Source organism: Drosophila mojavensis, unplaced genomic scaffold, assembly GCF_018153725.1.
Source record: "Drosophila mojavensis isolate 15081-1352.22 unplaced genomic scaffold, ASM1815372v1 contig_74, whole genome shotgun sequence".
NCBI lineage: Eukaryota > Metazoa > Arthropoda > Insecta > Diptera > Drosophilidae > Drosophila > Drosophila mojavensis.
The window spans coordinates 8695901-8715258 of record NW_025318899.1 but is presented as its reverse complement, the minus strand read 5'-3'; the positions used below and the strand labels follow the sequence as shown (position 1 = coordinate 8715258).

The 19358-nt window shown below is 42.1% G+C and overlaps 6 protein-coding genes across 10 annotated transcripts in view; 4 read left to right on the top strand and 2 right to left on the bottom strand.

Moving 5' to 3' along the window:
* Positions 1-750: 750 nt before the first annotated feature.
* LOC6581839 lies at positions 751-5206 on the bottom strand. Of its 3 annotated transcripts, none has more exons than XM_044009470.1 (5): positions 5086-5206; positions 1443-1515; positions 1167-1377; positions 1017-1110; positions 751-964 (listed from the first exon to the last, which is right to left on the bottom strand). In XM_044009470.1, exons 1-5 carry the CDS (start codon positions 5116-5118, stop codon positions 824-826), a joined length of 552 nt encoding a protein of 183 aa, XP_043865405.1. In that variant the 5' UTR covers positions 5119-5206; the 3' UTR covers positions 751-823. The 3 variants fall into 3 exon arrangements, with proteins under 3 accessions (XP_043865405.1, XP_043865404.1, XP_002007561.3); XM_044009469.1 differs by lacking the exon at positions 5086-5206 and adding an exon at positions 1646-1732; XM_002007525.4 differs by lacking the exon at positions 5086-5206 and having other exon boundaries at positions 1443-1684.
* Positions 1908-3997, top strand: LOC6581838 (caspase Dronc). Its single transcript, XM_002007524.4, has 2 exons — positions 1908-2868; positions 2926-3997. Exons 1-2 carry the CDS (start codon positions 2395-2397, stop codon positions 3805-3807), a joined length of 1356 nt encoding a protein of 451 aa, XP_002007560.1. The 5' UTR covers positions 1908-2394; the 3' UTR covers positions 3808-3997.
* Positions 3962-4751, bottom strand: LOC6581837. The gene has a single exon (XM_002007523.4). The coding sequence runs from the start codon at positions 4734-4736 to the stop codon at positions 4023-4025; it is 714 nt and encodes a 237-aa protein (XP_002007559.1). The 5' UTR covers positions 4737-4751; the 3' UTR covers positions 3962-4022.
* Positions 4829-5723, top strand: LOC26527213 (small integral membrane protein 13). Of its 2 annotated transcripts, XM_044009472.1 has the most exons (3): positions 4829-4919; positions 4990-5123; positions 5566-5723. In XM_044009472.1, exons 2-3 carry the CDS (start codon positions 5003-5005, stop codon positions 5706-5708), a joined length of 264 nt encoding a protein of 87 aa, XP_043865407.1. In that variant the 5' UTR covers positions 4829-4919; positions 4990-5002; the 3' UTR covers positions 5709-5723. The 2 variants fall into 2 exon arrangements, with proteins under 2 accessions (XP_043865407.1, XP_015017576.1); XM_015162090.3 differs by lacking the exons at positions 4829-4919; positions 4990-5123 and adding an exon at positions 5297-5486.
* A 55-nt stretch (positions 5724-5778) lies between these two features.
* LOC6581836 (N-alpha-acetyltransferase daf-31) lies at positions 5779-6533 on the top strand. The gene has a single exon (XM_044009471.1). It carries the CDS (start codon positions 5779-5781, stop codon positions 6367-6369), a length of 591 nt encoding a protein of 196 aa, XP_043865406.1. The 3' UTR covers positions 6370-6533.
* Positions 6534-7005: 472 nt separating this feature from the next.
* LOC6581835 (junctional adhesion molecule A) overlaps positions 7006-19358 on the top strand; it is a 92184-nt gene continuing 79831 nt past the window's right edge. For both annotated transcript variants that reach the window (XM_002007521.4, XM_032730875.2), the window contains exon 1: positions 7006-8070. The gene's annotated coding sequence lies outside the window, so the exon portion shown is untranslated. The remainder of the gene's footprint in view (positions 8071-19358) is intronic.

Below are 19358 nucleotides of genomic sequence, written 5' to 3'. Positions count from 1 at the left end.
CTGGACTGAACATTTAAGAATTATATTATTATATTGTATTATTAACAAAAGAGAAAAAAACACACAAAAAACTAAAACAAAACTAAATAATTGTAATATTAAATGAGTATTTATATATGTATGTATCTCTGATTGTATGTATGTATGAACACTTCAGTTTTTATATATGTGTAACACCTATTGTAAAAGAAAAGAAGAAAAGTAAAAACCAAAACCAATGGCGTATCAAATCAACTCTGTCTCTTGTGATCTATTTGTGATGCTATGAGAGATGCAAATAGCACTCAACTCTTTTTATGCCTGTTAACGTTTTAAACAATACTCTACACTCTATTCTATACTTAGACTATGCAATACATTTTGGCATTACTCTTGCGAGAACAACTCTTGAAAACAATCATGCACAATAAATAATAAAACCGAAGAAGATGAAATTATAAATTAAAGCCAAATTTAAATACTTATATATATACATACTCTTTCATATAGACTACTTCAAGTAAATTGTGTGAAACTTCGTAAGCCCCTTAACTTAGATTTTAAATGTGCTAACAACTATTTATACATAGAAATGTACTTAAATTATGTATGTATGTATTAATTATCTAACAAATACGTACTATGGGAAAAGACATATACAAGATGCAGGCAGTCTATACACCTAAGTAGGATTGAGATTGAGATTGAGCAACTTTAACAGTTTTAAGGATTGTGACAAAATGTACGCGTACAATTTAACTCGACAAACAATTGAATTTAAATGTTTAATAAATATGTGTGGATATAAATGTGTTTGACTATCATTTTTTGTACAATTCTTAAGCTATTCATCTAAAAACAATGGATCCAAGCTGCATTTGTTTGGCTCCGCCTCATAGTTATACTCCTGCCGATCGTTCAGCTTCTGTCCCATGCTCCGCACAACATTATCGGAATGATCATTGTTGGCCTCTTCAATGAGGAGCTGCAAACAAGGCATTACTAACATGATACAATAGTGCATAGGGGTTTTTTACCTCAATTTCCCGTGCAAGAAACGCTTCGCTAGCTTCGCCTAATCCCTTCTGTATCTGTCCAGTTAGAGCATTCTCAAGAAAGCCGTATACCTCACTGAAATCAAGTCAACATAAATATTAATGTACCCATAAGCTGGCTATGCAACTTGCCTCATGTCGATGCCACCCAATTGAGCCGGCTTTGGTTGCACCTCCGTGCGCACTATGCTATTCATCACGGCTGCTGCTTCGTATTCGCACAGTTTCGACAATTCCGCATTGTTTAACACCTCTAGCCATTGATTTATGTGGCTTAGGCTAACCGAATCACATTCATGATTCACACGCACCTCAGCATCCTTGCAGGCGTTGCATATGTACTCTATATACATACATATAATAATTTCATTACTCAGCTGAACAAGACGCAAATGCTCGATATTTTACCTATCGCACGCTCCTGATTTTTTCGCCTTGCCCTCGCAACGGCGACCAAATTGTCATGCGTACAGCCATGTTTCTGTAAATAGTCGAATACGATGCGTTTGAGATAATTTGGAACGATATTGTTAGATTTCTTTTTGATTGAATCATCAATGTCCGTTTTAATGGGTATATTCTGATCCATGTTATAGAATTATAAAATTCACTTCTGTTTGCACGCCGAACAGCTGTTGCGCATTGGAACTGCCCACTCGTTTATGCAGCCCTGGTCGCTGCATCACAGTATCACTAAATACCAATATTCTAATAAATGTTGGGCAGAATTAAAGCCGATTATGTATGTTTTACATATTCCTAAATGTTTTTAAATTAAAATCAATTATTATAGAAGTGACCATAGGCATACGCTAGCAAATTATGCACAGATTCAACTCAAATTTGGTCACAATGAATTACTCATTTTTGCTGAAGCGTTTTGTTGCACAGTGTGATTCGCAAACAGCGAACAGTGTTAGAATACGAGCGAGAGTGAACGGACGCGCGATTGCACTGCCCGCAGCCACTGCCAGCAAAGTTGGATGATTAACTCCCTTTGTTTCAAATGAAATCTTATCAAAGAGCATAAGACTTAGCTAATTTTATAGTTTGGCCACCAAGTGCAATAATAAATTGAATAATTTGCTTTTGAAAAAATAAGGATCAACTTTTGCAAGAGAACAAAAGAAGTCAACGTGAAGCGAAGCCAGTTAAAGTGACTCATTTCGTCAACCATTTCCATTTCCAATTCCATATCCATCTCTATTGATATTGCCATTGTCATTGTCATTGCCATTATCACTGCCTGTTGCGCTGCGTCCGCATTGCGTTCAACAAACAAAACGAAACGAAACGAACCGAAAATAGAATTAACGTCCTCGAACTCGAGGCTCCATATATAGAGAGATCGTTACACAGCATGGAGGAAGTGAGAGAGCGAGAGGTCGATCAAGTGCAAGAGCGAGAGCTTGGCATGCAGCAGAAGCACCGCCAGCACATTAAGAAAAACATAGAGAAGCTTATCAGAATTACCGACTACAATGTTATAATGACGGAAACCGTTCGCAGAGGTCTACTCTCGCCCGTGATGCGCCGCAACATTGAGGCTCTGCAGTTTATGGGACCACATCAGAGTGAGGAGCAGGTGCAGCTAGACCGGAGCCGAAAGTACTTTGAGAAGATTACAAAGCGTGGACCCACTGCCTATGCAGAGCTGAAGGCTATTCTTAGGAGTTTGAAGTACATTGAAGCATTGCGTATACTAGAAGAGATCGACCCACCGAACAAGGAATTCGTATCGTTGAGTCGTGCGCATTCCAACAAATCCACGGATATTGTTGACAATCGAGTCAGTGAACCGCCCGATGATCAGCCAAGTGTTAGTAAGCCAATCGTAAGTAGCTTCGCTTTCAACCCTCGGATTTGTCAGCTAACTAAATTTCCCTTGCAGGTCTTGCATAATGATGCAGATGGTCCCTTGCAGCCCTTTGTTGGGGAATTGAGTGGCCAAAATCGCCAGGTCATCAAGTCTACTCGGATTCACACTGACAATGTGCTGGGCGCATACACCATGAAGTCGAAGCAAAATCGTGGCGTTCTCTTCATAGTGAACATCATTGACTTCCCGGATCCCGAGAAAAAACGAAATGGTGCAGATGTAGACAGTGAATCGTTGATTCACATCTTCCGTGAAATTGGATTCACGACGTTCCATTACAAGAATCTCAATCAAGTACAGTTCTTCAAAACGCTCTACGAACTAACTAGCTCGGATTATGTGCGCGATACAGAGTGCTTTGTCATGGTGCTGATGACGCACGGCGAGCGCATCGAAGATGTGGACAAAGTGATCTTTAGCGATAACTCTGTGTGCAATGTGAAGACAATCATCAATCACTTCCAGCCTGGAAGTTGTCCACATTTGCTACACAAGCCCAAGGTGCTAATGTTTCCATTTTGTCGTGGCGAGACTCCGGATCATGGAAAGTATTTAAACCATTCATTGAACATGAGGATGACGAGCTTGCGCGTCCAAACTGACGGCATGCCTTTTGACAATGTGCCAACACTATCGGATATTTTGGTGTGCTATGCCACAATGCCCGGCTTCCAGACCCATCGGGATCCTGATAGAGGCAGCTGGTATATTCAAATGTTCTGTGATACGATGGCCGAGCATGCACACGACACCTCGTTGGAGGACATTCTGAAGAAGACGCAGGCGTTGGTGGGCAACATGCGTACCAGGCATGGCCACTTGCAGACTGGCGCCTTCGACAACCTGGGCTTCAATAAGAAGCTCTACTTCAATCCAGGCTTCTTCACCGACTAGAATACTCTCATACCAATTGACGAGCACAAATGGAAGCATTCCCATTCGACTGAATTGCATTTATACTTGTCGTCTCAATATTTGTAATTTTTTAAATTGTATATTAATGTTCTATTGTCCCCTCCGTGTTTGCCAGTACTATATACTCCATGTATTATTTTTTTATAAATACAAACTATATTTTGTATAACTATATCTAGTTTATATTAACACTTTTAAGTTTCGTCATATTCATCCAGTTCTTCTAAATGGGACAGCTGTAGTTTGCCAGCAGCACGTTGATTTGGTTGACTTGAGCTGTGTTGTTTCTTTGGCTTCTTGGTGGACTTCTGGCCAATCACATATTCGGGCATCACCAGCTTGGAGCCGCGCAGCTGTGGCTTGTCCAGCTCTACATCATCCACCTCGCTTTCCTTCAGCTGCTTGAGATTGCGATTCAATTTGCTGGTCTTTTTGAACTCAATCTTGGACGTTGTTCGTGTGCCTGTCTCATCCATGTCGTCAGTGCCATCTGAGTCGGCATCTCGCTGTGCATCCATTTGCCTTAAAAAGGACAATGCGGCCGCTGCGTTAGTCTGATCGGATATGTCGACATCGGAGAGTGAATATTTCTTCCATTTGTGTGGATTGACTTGATAGTCTGGCGTCTTACGCGGCTTCAAACATCGCCCGATAGGTAGCTCTGGCTTCTTGAAAATGCTCTCCTTGCCTCGCATGCGGCGCAGCTTCCCATCCTCGACTTCATTGCCAGCTTCGATGCTGCGACCCTGCCGATAATTCATTACCGGGTTCCTATTTTTGGCCTTCTCCAGTGCGACGACTGTGTACGGCTTCGATTTACTTTGATCTAACGCCGTGCCCTTCAACTCTTTGCTGGCATCATCGAGACAGGCAAAGAGTGCATCGCGTTTCGCACTAAATTCCTGCATTTTGCTTTGTTTATTTCTTAATATTGTGTATATTTAAAAAACGTGCTGCCAACTTATTTTCAGTGAACAGCTGTTTCTCGATTGCGAATTGGCCAGTTCTCAACACTAATTAGTGCCGGTGTATAGCAAGTGAGGAAAAGTGTGCGTGCTCCGCGAAAACTATAATATATCAACAATATCAAGGTGATTATAATTATAAAATAACATAATATTGTAATCGCTGCATTTGAAAGTGAGTATTTATTGTCAGCAGCACCGTTAAGTAGATGCAACGTAAGGGAGTGCGTACTCAGGCTATTCCATGTGACTGGGCGCAAATCAAGTTTGCTGCACACACCAAAATACTTACCTCAATATTGCAGAAATCGAATAATCTCATCATTTATGGTAATTAAATGAAATTTGATGTGTAATTGGCACTGGTTTAGATATTTCACATTTGTATATTCCAATGGGAATTTCAATACTGTTTGAGGAGTCAGCGTGAGGCACCCCTGGGTGCAGTGTTGGAAAACATAAACTGACAGCTGTTTTGTATTTGGAAGCGAGTATTTATTTCATTCAATCGAAGCGGAAACGTGAACAAATTCTTTTTTATTTATATGCTACCTGAATAAATGTGCGCAAGCGATTTCCAAAGTCAAAGACTGTGATTATTTGTGATATTTAGTATGTCCATTCAAACGGGTCTGGCGTTTATATTCACAATATTAGCTTCCGTTAGTATTGTAGCTGCTATTATTTTGTTGGGTAAGGCGGCGGAAACTGAACTCTGGGATTAAACTTTGTGCTTATATTATATTTTTGAATTAATTGTTTTGTGTTTCAGGCTGGTTTTTGATTTGGAAGGCATTTCTATCCAAATTTCGTCTGGTGCGTGAACTGTTGGGACAAGAGGAGCTGGAGGAACCGCAGCTGGTTGGTGGAGAGCAAAATCAAAACGTTCGAGCACGTAAAGCGCGACGTGACTAAGCACACATACACACACGCGCTCACAAACAGACTCATTTACATACATAAACAAACATAGTTTGGATCGAAGATGAACATCCGCTGCGCCAAGCCCGAAGACCTCATGACCATGCAGCATTGCAATCTGCTTTGCTTGCCGGAGAACTATCAAATGAAATACTATTTCTACCATGGCTTGACGTGGCCCCAGTTGAGCTACGTGGCAGAGGACGACAAGGGCAACATTGTCGGTTATGTGCTGGCCAAGATGGAGGAGCCGGAGCCCGGAGAGGAGAGTAAACATGGACATATTACCTCGCTGGCGGTTAAGCGTTCCTATCGCCGTCTCGGCCTTGCCCAGAAACTAATGAACCAGGCCTCACAGGCCATGGTCGAGTGCTTCAATGCTCAGTACGTTTCACTGCACGTTCGCAAAAGCAATCGCGCGGCCCTCAATCTCTACACAAACTCGCTTAAGTTCAAGATCATCGAGGTTGAGCCGAAATACTATGCGGATGGAGAGGATGCCTACGCCATGCGCCGTGATCTGCGTGAGCTGGCGGAGGACGACGGCAAGCCCAAGAGCAAGGACGGAGGCGACGAGGTGTCGGCGCATGATCACAGCAAACACTCACACAGAGGCGCACACAATCACAGCGGACATGATGGTCATTGCTGCTGAAAGCATGGAGATACAAATGAAATACTTACATAGAAAGGACTAATAAGGATGTGCATGTAGGATGCGTTTTTATAGTTTTGCATTTTTGTGCGATTAGGTTTTTGTATTTGTGTAATAAATAACACATAAAGCGCAGTTAAATTAAACGGAAATGACGAAACATATATTCTATCTATGTCTTACCTATAATCGTGTGGTGGAAAATCCCTGATTTTGTTTTTGGGTTTCTTCAAAGTTTACTTCGACTATTTTTAGCGGCGCCGAATTTCGCGCCAAAACTTTATGGGTGGCACCTTTTCCTACATTTGTTGGGCTTATTCGCAACTGTTCCCAGCTGTTTCCAGTGCTATAATTCGAGAAGCTTTCAAATATCCCCATATTGTGGTACTTTGTGGAAGTGAGAGGCAACAGCGCGAGCGCAGAGGCGGCCAGCCGCAACAGCTGTTTGGGGCCTGGCACGTGCACAGGCTTGGCGCCAAAGCAAAACAAGTGAGAGAATTTCCTTGCCGATGCGAGAGCTGTTCCCATCCAATCACAGCTGTGTGTTGTCAAACGTCAAAGTGATGCTGCTACTGCTAGCGCTGCTGCTGTTGCTGCTGCCGCCGCCATGGCTTCGGCTTCATGCGCTCGACGTAAGCGACGTTAGTTCGTGAGGCGCTGGCTGAGCAGTAACGTCACGGTCACGGGTAACGGTACCTTTGAGACAGCTGTATCCATTCCTAACGTCGAACAGAACGTGCGTTGCAAAAGTGTTTATAAAGCATTTATCAAACAAATTACAATTTGCCAGCCACGCTGCTTGAATAAAAGTATTGAAAAGTGCTACGAATGTAGATATTTTGATTCACTGAGCATGCGAATATTAAATTGAACTGATGTGAATTTAATGTGGAATACGCTTTAATCAATAAGCTATCAGCAGGCGGCAAAATATGTAAAGTATGCTAACTTCAAAGACGCAACACACACATACACACACAGCCACGAGCTCCTTTATATGTGTGTATCAGTGAAGCGGCGCCCACTTTGCGGCAAAGTGCAGTGTGAAATGCCAAAGTGAGGAGATGTTGTGAGACAAAAAAGGGACTCGAAAGCAGCTGTTATTGTTATTGTAGTTGCTGTTGCTGTTGCTGTTGCACAAACGGGGTCAAAAGTTCGTGTGTAAGTGAGCCCCCGACACTGTCTGCCTAATTTCGCCGCATCCACTAACTAACAGCACTAATACTTGTTAAAAGCTCTCAAGTGCTCGCGTGTGTGTGACTGACTGACTGTTGGTGTGTGAAAGTCAGTGGGAGAGAGAGAAAGAGTGAGGGAGAGGGAGAAGACGCTGGCCAGACAAAAGCGTCAGACAAGTGCGCCAAAATAGCCTACGGATAGACGCACACACACACACACATTCAACTGAGAGTGGTGTAAAAACACAGTTGCACACACACACATGCACACTTATGCATAGATCTTCATATGTATTTATATATGTGTGGCAACGCAAAGACAAACTAGGCCAATTCGCGAGTGAGACAAAAAGCCAAAAGGAAAGTGCAACAAAAAGTAGCGAAAAATAAAAAATAAAGAAAGCATAAGGCAAAAAGAAAACTTCTGCCACATTTGTCAATGACTGAGGCCAACGACTCGCGTGACTTGAGGCATAACAATAACCGACTGCTGTCCCGTTCTCTCTGTCTCTGGGTCGCTCTTTAGGTAAGTCAGAAGCCGCCTTCACTTCAAAGCAAACTTCAGCAGCGAGTGTAATGACATTTGTCAACGGCATAATGCCGAATGCTGACACTGCCTCGCACTATGCCATGCCCCCACAGCTCATAGTCAGAATCATCATCATCGTCAGCGCCATCGCCATCATCATTATCATGATTGTCCTCATTATGGTCTTTGTCACTGTCAACAGGAGTTTAGCTGCGTCTGTCAGTCGCAGCGTCAGCCATCGCATCATTTTTAAGCAAACATTTGCTTGCCACTGCCTCTTCCCTTTCCTCTTCCCCTTCCCCTTCCCCTCCCATCCATGCTACTTCAAGTGTTTAGTACTCTCTGTTGGCCTAGTAGTACGTGTTGGCCCAGAGACGATGTCAACAACTTTTACTTGGCAAACGTATGTTTGCCCGCTTGTTTCTGTCATGTTGATCAAATTTTCAGGGCTGGCAAAGCAGCTCGAACTCTTTGGGGAAAATGGCCGGCCAGGCGGATTCCGCTTCCGCTTCCGATTTCATCGAGCGCCGCCCGCATGACGAATTGATGTTCATCGCACGCGCAACTCCAATTAAAGTTATTTAGCTAGTCGGCATCATCATCAGCTTCGTCCTCTACGTCGTCATCCTGGCGCTGCAATTTTTCATTTTCCACTCGGCCTCGGTCTCGGTCTGTCCTAACCCGCCCTGCCCTGCCCTGCTCGGCCCCAGCCTCTTTGCTTTTCGCTTTGAGTGTTTATGGCTTCAATTCAATTAAACAACTGGGTCAGCTGCGGCCGTATTGGCAATGGCTAGGATCAGCCTCTAGTTCTTCGACTGGCTGGCAAAAATCAGCTTGCCGCATAATTAATTTCCAGTCAATGCATTCAGCTAGCCAAGCTGAGGGGAAAAATAATAATAAAAAAAAGTCCCACACATATTCCCTTTTGTGTGAAAATTGCATATTTTAAAAGCGCGAGTCGGAATTAAATTGATGAAATGCCAGCGGCTGAATATATAATGCATGCTAATGTAGTTCAAAGTCATCTTAATTACACAGATATAGCGCATTAAATATGATTTATGGGTAAGACAATGAGGATCAACAGATAAACGTTATTCTAAATGCAAGAGAATAGCCGTTGAGTAAATTGGTTTCGAGGAGGTAGAGAAGAGTGTGAGCTGGTGAGGAAGTGTTACTCGGGCATATAAGACTCAGAAGTAATCGAGGTAGATGAGTTGACCAACTGATAATTGAGCATTACGAATTCAGTCTCTAGCTATATTAGCCATAGCAAATAACTAGATATATTTGTATATAGATGCTTAGCTATTCTAGATTCAGGCCAACCACAGCAACTAGTAAGCTGTCATAAGAAGAGCTTAAGACGATGAGCTCTACTATTGTAAAAATAAAACAACGTAAAAGTTTTCCAAGCTTGAGCTACTTCTTTAGATACCAGCGGAATGGCAGAAAACAATATCAGGAAGTGGAAAATGTTTCGTACATTTATTTTGAAATCAATTCCTGACAAGCGCTCATGTCAATTTTTGTTGCTCACGTTGCGTTCTATGAATCGAACTCAAAATCGAAATCAAAGTCAGCGACCGGAAGCAACAGACCGCATTAAATTGCTGAACCCACACTATTTGCTGTTGCTGCTGTTGTTGGTTTTTATCGAAGGACGTGTATTTATGAATTAGAACTTTCCGCCTGTGTTGCTTGTGGACACAGCAAAACAGAAGAAGAAGAAGAAGAAAAAAAGTAACAATAAATAGACAACGACATGAAATGTCCATTAAAAAGCGTTCGCTTTTTATTGCAACTTGCGGCTTGTTTATGAGGCGATTAGTTTTAGGGGAAAGTCGAAAGTGCTTATTCATTAAATAAATAAGAAATAAAGGGGCGGAGGACAGCAGCTGAAGTTGAAGTTTTGCGATAAGTTTAGCAACATAATTTCGCAGCGATGAATTGGACTTTACGTCCAATATTTATCTACCAATCGATTTAAATGTCAAGCGGAATTTGTCCTGCGGGAATCGAAGTGTGAAAACTTTGCGCCCAGGCAAAAGTTTACTCGGCCCGAGCAAAAAACACACCAAAAGTTGATCAATGAAATTAAAAAGATTTATGATTTCGAGTTTTGTGTAAGTTTCAAATGAATAAATCCAAAAATGTTGCCCCAACACACACACACACACACACAGCCAGATACACACACACATACACACGCACACAATGAAAGCCACGTCGCTTGGGGAGTTGAAGTTTTCAAGTGTCATCCATAGCAGCCGGCTGATCCTGCTCCTCCAATTACTTTGAATTGCAGCCATTTGGGTTAATGCGCGGACCCAGGTTCACCATTGAATTGCTGCCAATAAAAAGGGCCAAGAAATAAAAATACAAAAAAAAAAAAAAAAAAAAAAATAATAATAAAATAAGAAAACTTATAATAATCAGCAAACAAAAGCGCGTTACATTCTATTAAAATCGAAAGAGGTTCAGCTCACAAACACACTCTCACACACACACAGACACACGGACACAAAGAAAAGTCAAGTGAAATACAAATTATGTTAATTTAAAGTGAAGGTTCGCCCGAGAATATTGAGAAAAAACTGTCGAAAGTGTTTAAACGCATTCAACGCAATGCACACAGAGGGCAACAAAAGGCGCAAGGGGGAGCCGCATTTGGCCAAGCTTCAGTTAACCGAATTTTCAAGTAGGTCCTGCCGCCCAATCCTTTGCCTTGCTTCTGTTCGCCAGCAGCCTTTAGTGGACCCGCTTCCGGCTGCCTTTGCGGCGGTGACTTACGGTTTGTTTGAACAAAGGCTCGACCGGGTTCAAGTGGCCAACTCCAGAATGAAAACGAAGCCAGCAAAGGAGGAAATGGGACAAGGGAACAATGGAGCACTCTCTACTTGCTGTGGCCCATTCTTTGGCAAAATTAAGGCTTAGGCACGCTAATTTTTGATGTTGCCTCAATGCAGCTGGCCACGCCCATTAATAAGACGCCAACATTTGTTTGCATTTGTCTTTTTGGAAAAAAAAGCGAAAATGAAATGTGATCCAGGCAGAGAGTCGCACAATTGTTGCTGCTGCCTTAAAATGAAAGCTGTTGCCCTGGGGCGTGGCTTAGAGAGTTGTTGCTGCCAGATGTTTCTTTAATAGACAGACACACACCCACTCACACACACACACTCACAGACACTTAGAGCGAGACGAAAGTGTGACAAAAAATGGGCGCAAAAATAAACAAGTCGCTTGTCGCTCGCTGAGCCCTTTTGCTTATCGCTGCCGTTATAGTTACCGTTATCCCAAAAGACACTGCAAGAAATTGTTGAGGTTTGTATCATGTATACTTAAAATAAAAAAACTGTTTACCATTTAGTTAATCCAAATGTATTTTATTAAATCAAGACAAAAAGATGAAGCTGGAAATGAAAATGGAAATGAAGCTTTTGATAATTGATTGATATCTATTATAAATTGCTTTAAATTGTAGAAGCAGCCAGCATTGTAGGTTATTTCTATAGAGTATTTATCTATATGCCTCTAATTTGCACTAGCAATAAATTCGATATTTCTCTCTCTCTCTCTCTCTCTCTCTCAGAGTTTTCTTTCTATTTTTGTGCTCTCAAGTCTTCGAGTTGAAAAGTCTCATTCAGTTAATCTCAGTCCAACTTCCTATATATAATATTATTTAGCTAAGATATGATATTTAATTAAATAGTAGTTCTTATGATTTCCATGTCTTTTCAACACATTTAAAATTTTGTAATCTGAATATCTCTTTCATATACGAGATATCTTTGTCAAACTCGACTCCTATATGACCAATTGATAATACATGTTACGGTAATATTTCAAAAATGAAAACAAAAAAAAAACATTGATTGCTTTGTGTCAACAATTTCGCTCAGTGTACGTAGCCCCTAGGTGTCTAGGCACTGCATATGGTGGGACATCATATGACCCGCATATCATCAAGCCGGCTGCCGTTTGCCTTTTGGCAGTGCCCTACAACAAATACAACGACAACAACAACGATAAGCGCACAGACAGCAACAACAAAAAGCGCGCCTTTCGCAAATTTAAACAACGTAAATGGAAACTGAAGAGAAAGGAAAAAAATATCACGCATACGCCGCGTTGAACCTTTTCTCATATTTTTTTTTGCAGCTTGAGCTCCTGCTGTTCCTTTTTGCTTTTCAACAATTTTGCAAAGGGGCAAATGGTGGCAAGCGCAGCCGAAGGAGTCTCTGGCACCAAGTCGAGCGGCAAAACTATTTGCGGGCTCTGCGGCTGGCGCTGTCAAAGGCAATCGGCGCCATGGCAGCCAAATCAAATGTCCAATTTGCGATATTGCGCATACGCCGCGTGCGCTGCGTATGAAAACCAAAAAATCAAGAAATAGAGCCAAAGAGCCGAGTCTGGGAAACGAATGAATATGTTGAGCAAAGTGTGCGGCGACAACAGTTATTTTTAGTTTTTTTTTTTTTTTTATAAAGTAATCTCGTTCAGCTCCAATGGCGGGGACATCAATTCGTTTCGGTCTTTTGCCTCAATTTGTTGGATAAACAGTGTGAGCCGCATTGCCACGCCCACTGGGCCGCGGTGGGTCAACAATTTCAATTAGGCGACGGCTGAAACTGTTTGCGCGTTGCAGCAGTTAATTAAAATTTAGTTTTCATTTTGGTTTTATGGTTTTGGCGAGCTAAACTTTGTGCTAATGTAAATAACTGAATGTGGATTATTAGACTAGGAACAGGTGTGCGTGTGTGTGTGTGTGTGTGTGACAGGTACTGTCATTGCGGCTTGGGTGCTGACCAATATTGACGTCTATTTGATTATGGTTAAATATTGGCCAAAATGCATCAGCCAATACGCATTAGTGTGGGTCTCTCTGTGTGTGTGTGTGTGACTTTGTTGTGCTGGCAAAATATTGATATTAATTAAAAGAAAGCACTTTACCAACCAGCGGCCAGCCACACGGACCAAAGTCAAATGTCAATATGACCACAATTTTATATTCATTTAAATATCAAAGATATATATATATTGTCCGTATATGTATGTATGTGTGTGTGTGTGTGTGTGCATATATAAATATTCTTTCATAATGTATTTTTATTTCATTTTGTGCGCTTTTGTGTGTGCGCTCGGGCTTTATGCTAATGTCGCCTGCTGCCATAAAATGTGCTAATACACAGGAAAAGTGGAGGCGCATTTGTAACTTTGCATTTAAAAAAGCATTATGTTAAAATCTGCCTACGGTCATAGTCAGCGGGGTGGAGCAGCTCCAGGGAGCAGGCGTGTCGGGGGGCGTGCCTAGCGGCTGGTGGCTGGTGGCTGGTGGCTGGTGGCTCACTGGCGGAATAGCTGGCATAGACGCCACGATGCGCAATTAGATTTCCGCCAAAGCGGATTTCGTGATATCGCGTGACTTGGCGGGCCGCAGAGGCAGCGGCAGAGACAGAAGCAGAGGCAACGGCAGAGGCCGCAGCAGCAGCTTTGGATTATGTTTAAAAATCAGAGCGCAAAATTGTACAAAATGACAGAGACAGGAGCCGCAGCCAGTGCCAGAGAGCAGCCGTAGCAGGACCCATTCAGAGTGAGCTGGTAGTGAAAAGCTTCAGGGAAGCGTAAAATGAAAACAAGTTGCTGGGCGCGCATGTAGAGCGACGGGGCCAAACCAGAATGGCAACAACAATTACAGCAACGGGCGACAATAGGAAATGACGACATGAATAACAACAGCAACAACTGGTGAGGTGGACTGGGCGGTGGGAGATGGGAAACGGGCGATGGGTGTGAGCCCGCATCGAATGATAACAGGCGCAAATATCTAGCATATTAAAAAAGTCAAGCTGGGTGCAAATGCTCGAGGAGCGGGCTCTTCTTTGCCAGAACATGCTTTGTCTTAGTGCGAGATATTAGAGGGAGCAGGCGCAGGAGCGGGAGCAGGAGGTAGAGTGACAGAGAGAGGGAGATAGACACTCATGGGGAGTGTCATGCCGATAACATCGACAAGGGTTCTGACTTTACATTGAGCCAAGCAACACTTTGCCTGACAATGCAAAATAGAAGCAAACAAAACAAATGCCGCCGTGTAGCTGTCGAAGTAGGCGCACAATGAGCGTGAATTAATGGCCAGATTCGAGATGAATCTCGGAATAAGTAGGGGCTGCCAGCCCAGCCCACAATTGACAACAGCAGCAGCAACAACAATGCGAATGACAACGACAACAACAACGACAACAACTTGGACATGTAGATGAACATAATAGCGCCCGAAGCTCGAGGCTCGAGGCTCGAGGCTGTTAGCCATGCCCGAGCTGCCAATAAATGGGTCAAGCCTGAAGCCTCTCTGCTTCAAGTATGCATAAAGTATGCCTAATCTTGTTATTTTCAGCCGATCTGCATCTCTGATGCGGGCGACTAGCGTGAGCGAGAGCTCTATAGGCCAGTTGATATAATTATCCCGTTGGATTTAATTACACGTTTATCAGCGCCTGCTTGGCAGTTGGCCAGCAATATAAGAAAAAGTTTTATTTATATATGTATATGGTTTATTCTCTAGCTATATAGCTAACATATCTAGCTTGGTAAATGACAGATGTGTTTTATATTGTATATATATTACGCTTGATTAATTAAATATCTTCACAATGATTATTTATACTTATATGTTTACTTCTAACTAGCCCATGTTAAGTCTACTTAAATCTAACATGATCTCATTCATTTTTCATTTTTAAGTAACCCTCTTTATACCTGAATCACTATGCGAACAACTTTTCTAACTTCTCCAACTAACTTCAGCTTCTTCAAATGCAAAACTAAGCTTGGGCTAACAGTATCTATGCTTAAGGCTTACAAATCTCACTCACAGTATCACGGATTTAAATACCCTTCCTTTTACCTTCATCAGCATTCAGTAAGCTTATCTAAAGTTCCTCAACTACATCGTATTAACAACTTGAACAAACTTTTCGAGCTAGATTCCTTGGGACTGCCGCATGCAACTCTATGTTTTCATGCCACATGCTTAATTCAATTTATTAAAACGTAAAAACAATTTTCACAATTTTCACAATTTTCATAAAATTCCTCAACTCGGCACCGACTGCTGTGATACACTTAATTAACCGCAACATTTTCCAGCAGTCAGCTGTAGAGCAAACAACAACAGCATCATCAAGAAAGCATACAAGAGAAAAAAAAAAAGAAAAACGTAAATAAAGCTGAAAAGCTTTAGTGGAAACTGGGAAAAACCAGCTGGAAATGCAAGCGACGAATTTCATTGCATCGCAAGAGCGCGGCAAATATCAACGTCGAGCGCCTTAATTTATGCGGCATGGCTGACCCACACACATATAGACAGCTCAGCTTGTGTCTCTGTGTGCGTGCGTGTGTGCATGTGTGTTGCAGTATAAAGTTTATACTGTAAACATACCCGTTTCAGGCTTGTCTTTTGATGCGAGCGCTGCCTGTGGTAAATTTTTATTCTGTTCGAATTGGACAAAAGTTTTGTAACTGCATTTTATTAGCTCAAAATTCATTTGCATTTTGTTTGCGCTCTCGTTACCCGAAACGTTGACACACTCAACTGTAATAAATTGGCATTACATGTGCGTGTGCGTGTGTGTGTGTGTGTGGGTGTCACAAGAAAATAAACACCTAAAACTAAAGGCAAACAAGGCACCGAAATTAATGCAATTTCAGTTGCTCTTTATATGCGAATATATGTTTTTATAACTTTTTTAATGCACTTGTTTGCACTGATTTAATCACATATACATACACACATACACTCGCATATACACACACACATATATATACATTTTGACAGAGCTTGTTGTCACTTGTTTGTAGCTGCGCACTTTTCCAAAAACTTTGACGGACCAAACGTCAAAAGTTGCTACATTTTTGCGGCGGGGGCGTGGTGGCCACTTTGGGGGCGTTGTATTTTGGCCGCGAAGGGTGCCCGCAGCAAATTGGCTCTGTTCGAGCCATGTAGTGGTGACTGCCTCCTCCCGCCTCCTGCCGCCAGCCGCATGCTGCCTGTTGGGCGTGCAACACAAATTCGTTTAGTAAAAACTTTTCATTGCATGCGCCGTGCCTTCAAAATGCCATAAACTGTGCCCAAATGCTTGCCCCGGAATTAAACAGTGGCCCTTTATTGTTGTTGCTTTTGGCCAAAAGCTTCTAAATGGCAGTTAAGTAAGCACTTTTTAAAGCCGTTTATAATTGAACAGTTAATTGAACGCATTGTAGGCGTGCTTTATGCCAATTCAAGTAGTGGGCGTGAGAGGCAACCGTAGAGGACCTGCCCCAAAGGGGAGGAGCAAGCTTTAAACATGTCTCAAATTGATGGCAGATAGGTAAATGAAATCACAAATGACACAGCTCAGGCTGATAAGATAGGAAAAATGTCTTAGAGATTAGTGGACCTGCCTCAGCAGAAAGTTAAACAAAGTATTTATGCCTAGATTTTATTTAGGTGCATAAAATTAACAGTGAAATAGTGGAATCGAGAGCCAGAGGAGAGTCAGTGAGGGAGGGGCAGTACGACTTAGATATGATATGCTGGATATGAAGAGTTTAATTACGATACCTTTGGGAGCAGAGAGAGAGAGAGAGAGAGAGATAGACAGGCAGAGAGAGCTAACTTAGACTTAAAAGTATTCCAGATCGATTCAAAATTCTCAGTGTGGTATCTGAACGGAGCATAAATTGAACTAGCTCGCAACAATGAAAAGCTGGCTAAGATTTGTTGAGGCATGAACTTCATTTTCTTATTTAAAGAAACATAAAATACTAAATTCACATAAACAGAAAGTCAACATAGATATGCCCTTCTACTCAGTTAAATATATAATTTAATCTACAGTTAGCAGTTCCATTATTGCCAGTTAGAAAACTTTCAATTTCAATAAAAACTTTGCTCATGAAGCGCAACTCTTCCATTAAAAATTGAGCATGCCAATTTCGTTTTTCCAAACTAGAATTGGCTTGTTAGTTTAGTGTCCATCAAGTTGCATTAGCTTAATTACTCTCAATTCAAACAAGAGATGTGTCATAATACATTCACGGGCCAAGCTCGGTTTCAGCTCAGCTCTTAAAATTGTTTTTAGATTTTGCAGCGACTTTCGGCAGCTGTCACAGCTGATGACCTCCAGTTAACATTCTAACTCCCGCACATATATCAGCGAGCAGTGTTTTACGACAGTTTCTTGAGTCTAAACTCGAAATTTCTATAGTACTCGTATGCCTGGGTCATTAATTTGAGCGCTTAAATTAGCAGCTGCTGTGCATTATATATGTACACACACACCCACACACACACGCACACATATGTATATATATAGTATATATGTGCCAAAAGTTTGCTCGATAAAACGAGAGAGAGTCGCAGCCATGCACTGCCCCCACATGGCATGCCATAAAAGGCGACCTATACACACACGCTCCTGCAGAGCGTACCTTTTTTTATTGACGTAATTTTATGCCAACCAAAAACTAGCTAGCTCGTTCAGCTGGTTCAGCTGGGGCGTGGCTGGGCGTCGCTGTTGCCCTTTTCAGCTCTTTTTTTTTTTTTTTTTTCTTTCTTCCTATTTTGTTGGTGCTTATCAAAATTCTATGCAAAATTTGAATTGACTTTTAACGACTTGCCTTGTGTACATATTTACATTTAATTTGTATACAATTTTTGGCGTTTTGGCTCTCATTTTTTATGTTTAAGATTGTCGCTTAATTTGAGTTTTGCTGTGGGGTTGAAGCTGTACGGTGTAGGAGGGTGAGGAGTGGGGTGGGTGGGGGTTGCTGGTTGTGTCGTCGTTTTTAGCTGAATAAAGTCATTAAAACTTTGGACTATTTTAAGCGTTGCGCTCAAAAATGACATTTTATTTTATTTTGTTTGAGTTTATGAGTGGATACACACTCAACAACCCCAGCCACGCCACGCCCCCTCGGCCACCCGCTGGATATACTTTTGGAGCCAAGCTCGGGCTTAAGCTTCACTTGATAAGCCACTGCACAGTTGCTTTAATTGCGTGGACAGTTCTGTATGTGTGTGTGTGTGTGTGTGTGTGAGGGTGAAGCGAAACGAAACATAAAGCAAAACTTTGCATTACAGTTCAAATTAATTGGGTCAATGCGGCCGAGATAGGGGCTGGTGTGTGCAGGGTCAGGGCAGTGCAGGCACGCTTTGCTTTTGACACATAATAAGTTGCGCCTTTCTTCTCTGGTCTTGCTTATTCCATTTTGTTGTTGTTTTTGTTTTTTATTTTCCGTTGTTGTTGTTGTTGTCGTTTTGTGTCCTTGCCGATGAACTAGCGCTGTGCTGCAATTTTTGCGAGGTAAATGAATTACGTAATCAAAAGGCGTAGGACGCTGGACAAGATCAAAGGCTTGGCCGTGGCTTTGGGGCCAAATTATGGCCGCAGGACGTGGTCGAAAGACGACAACGAAGCAGAGGCAGAAGAAAACAAAAGTAAAATTCGCTTAAGACAAGACAACAACCCAACTAATTATGCGCTAATTAATAATTCAAATAATGTGCTGTTGTCCCAAGCATCTAACGACCAACCCGCCTTGCGCTCCCCCCGTCGTATACGTAATATTCTTGCAGACCTTTCGTTGTTTATCTTGATTAGATGCCAACGTCCTTCAGTGCGTCCCGCCCCTTTTCAAGGAGTGGGTTAATATTTTTTCATTTCTGTAAGCAAATGAATATCTACGAGCATTAGTCAAAAATGCTGCCCGGCCCACGGCCTCCCCCCTCACGCCACACCTCGGGCGGCAGTTTGATTTGCAGCGCTACGATCCAAGTTCTTAAATATGCAATTTATCATCGGAAACTTTTGCTCCGACTAATGAATGCGAATGCAAAATGTTAATGACAGCGCACCAAAGCCGTTGCGAAACTTTTCACTCTCCTTTGTAATTAATTGAAGTTGTGAGCGCAAACAGTAGCAGTTACCAAAGCAGTTACTGAAGCAGTTGCACAGTTACACTCGCTCAACAGATACAAATAATAATAAAAATTCAGCCAAAGGGAGAGGGAGAGAGGGAGAGGGAGAGTGAGAGAGTGGGAATAGAGGCAACTGGGACTCAGTTACAGCTTCATCAATCAGTGGCTGATTTAATATGCGCGCAGAGTGCACGTTTATGATGTATAGTGTATATAGTCTCCGCACAAAAGGCCAAATAAAAATAAAAACAATAAAGCCAAAGAGTAAACTGTAAGCGAGAAGCCCGGCAGAACGCTGCGTATGAGTTATATATTAATTATTTAAGCG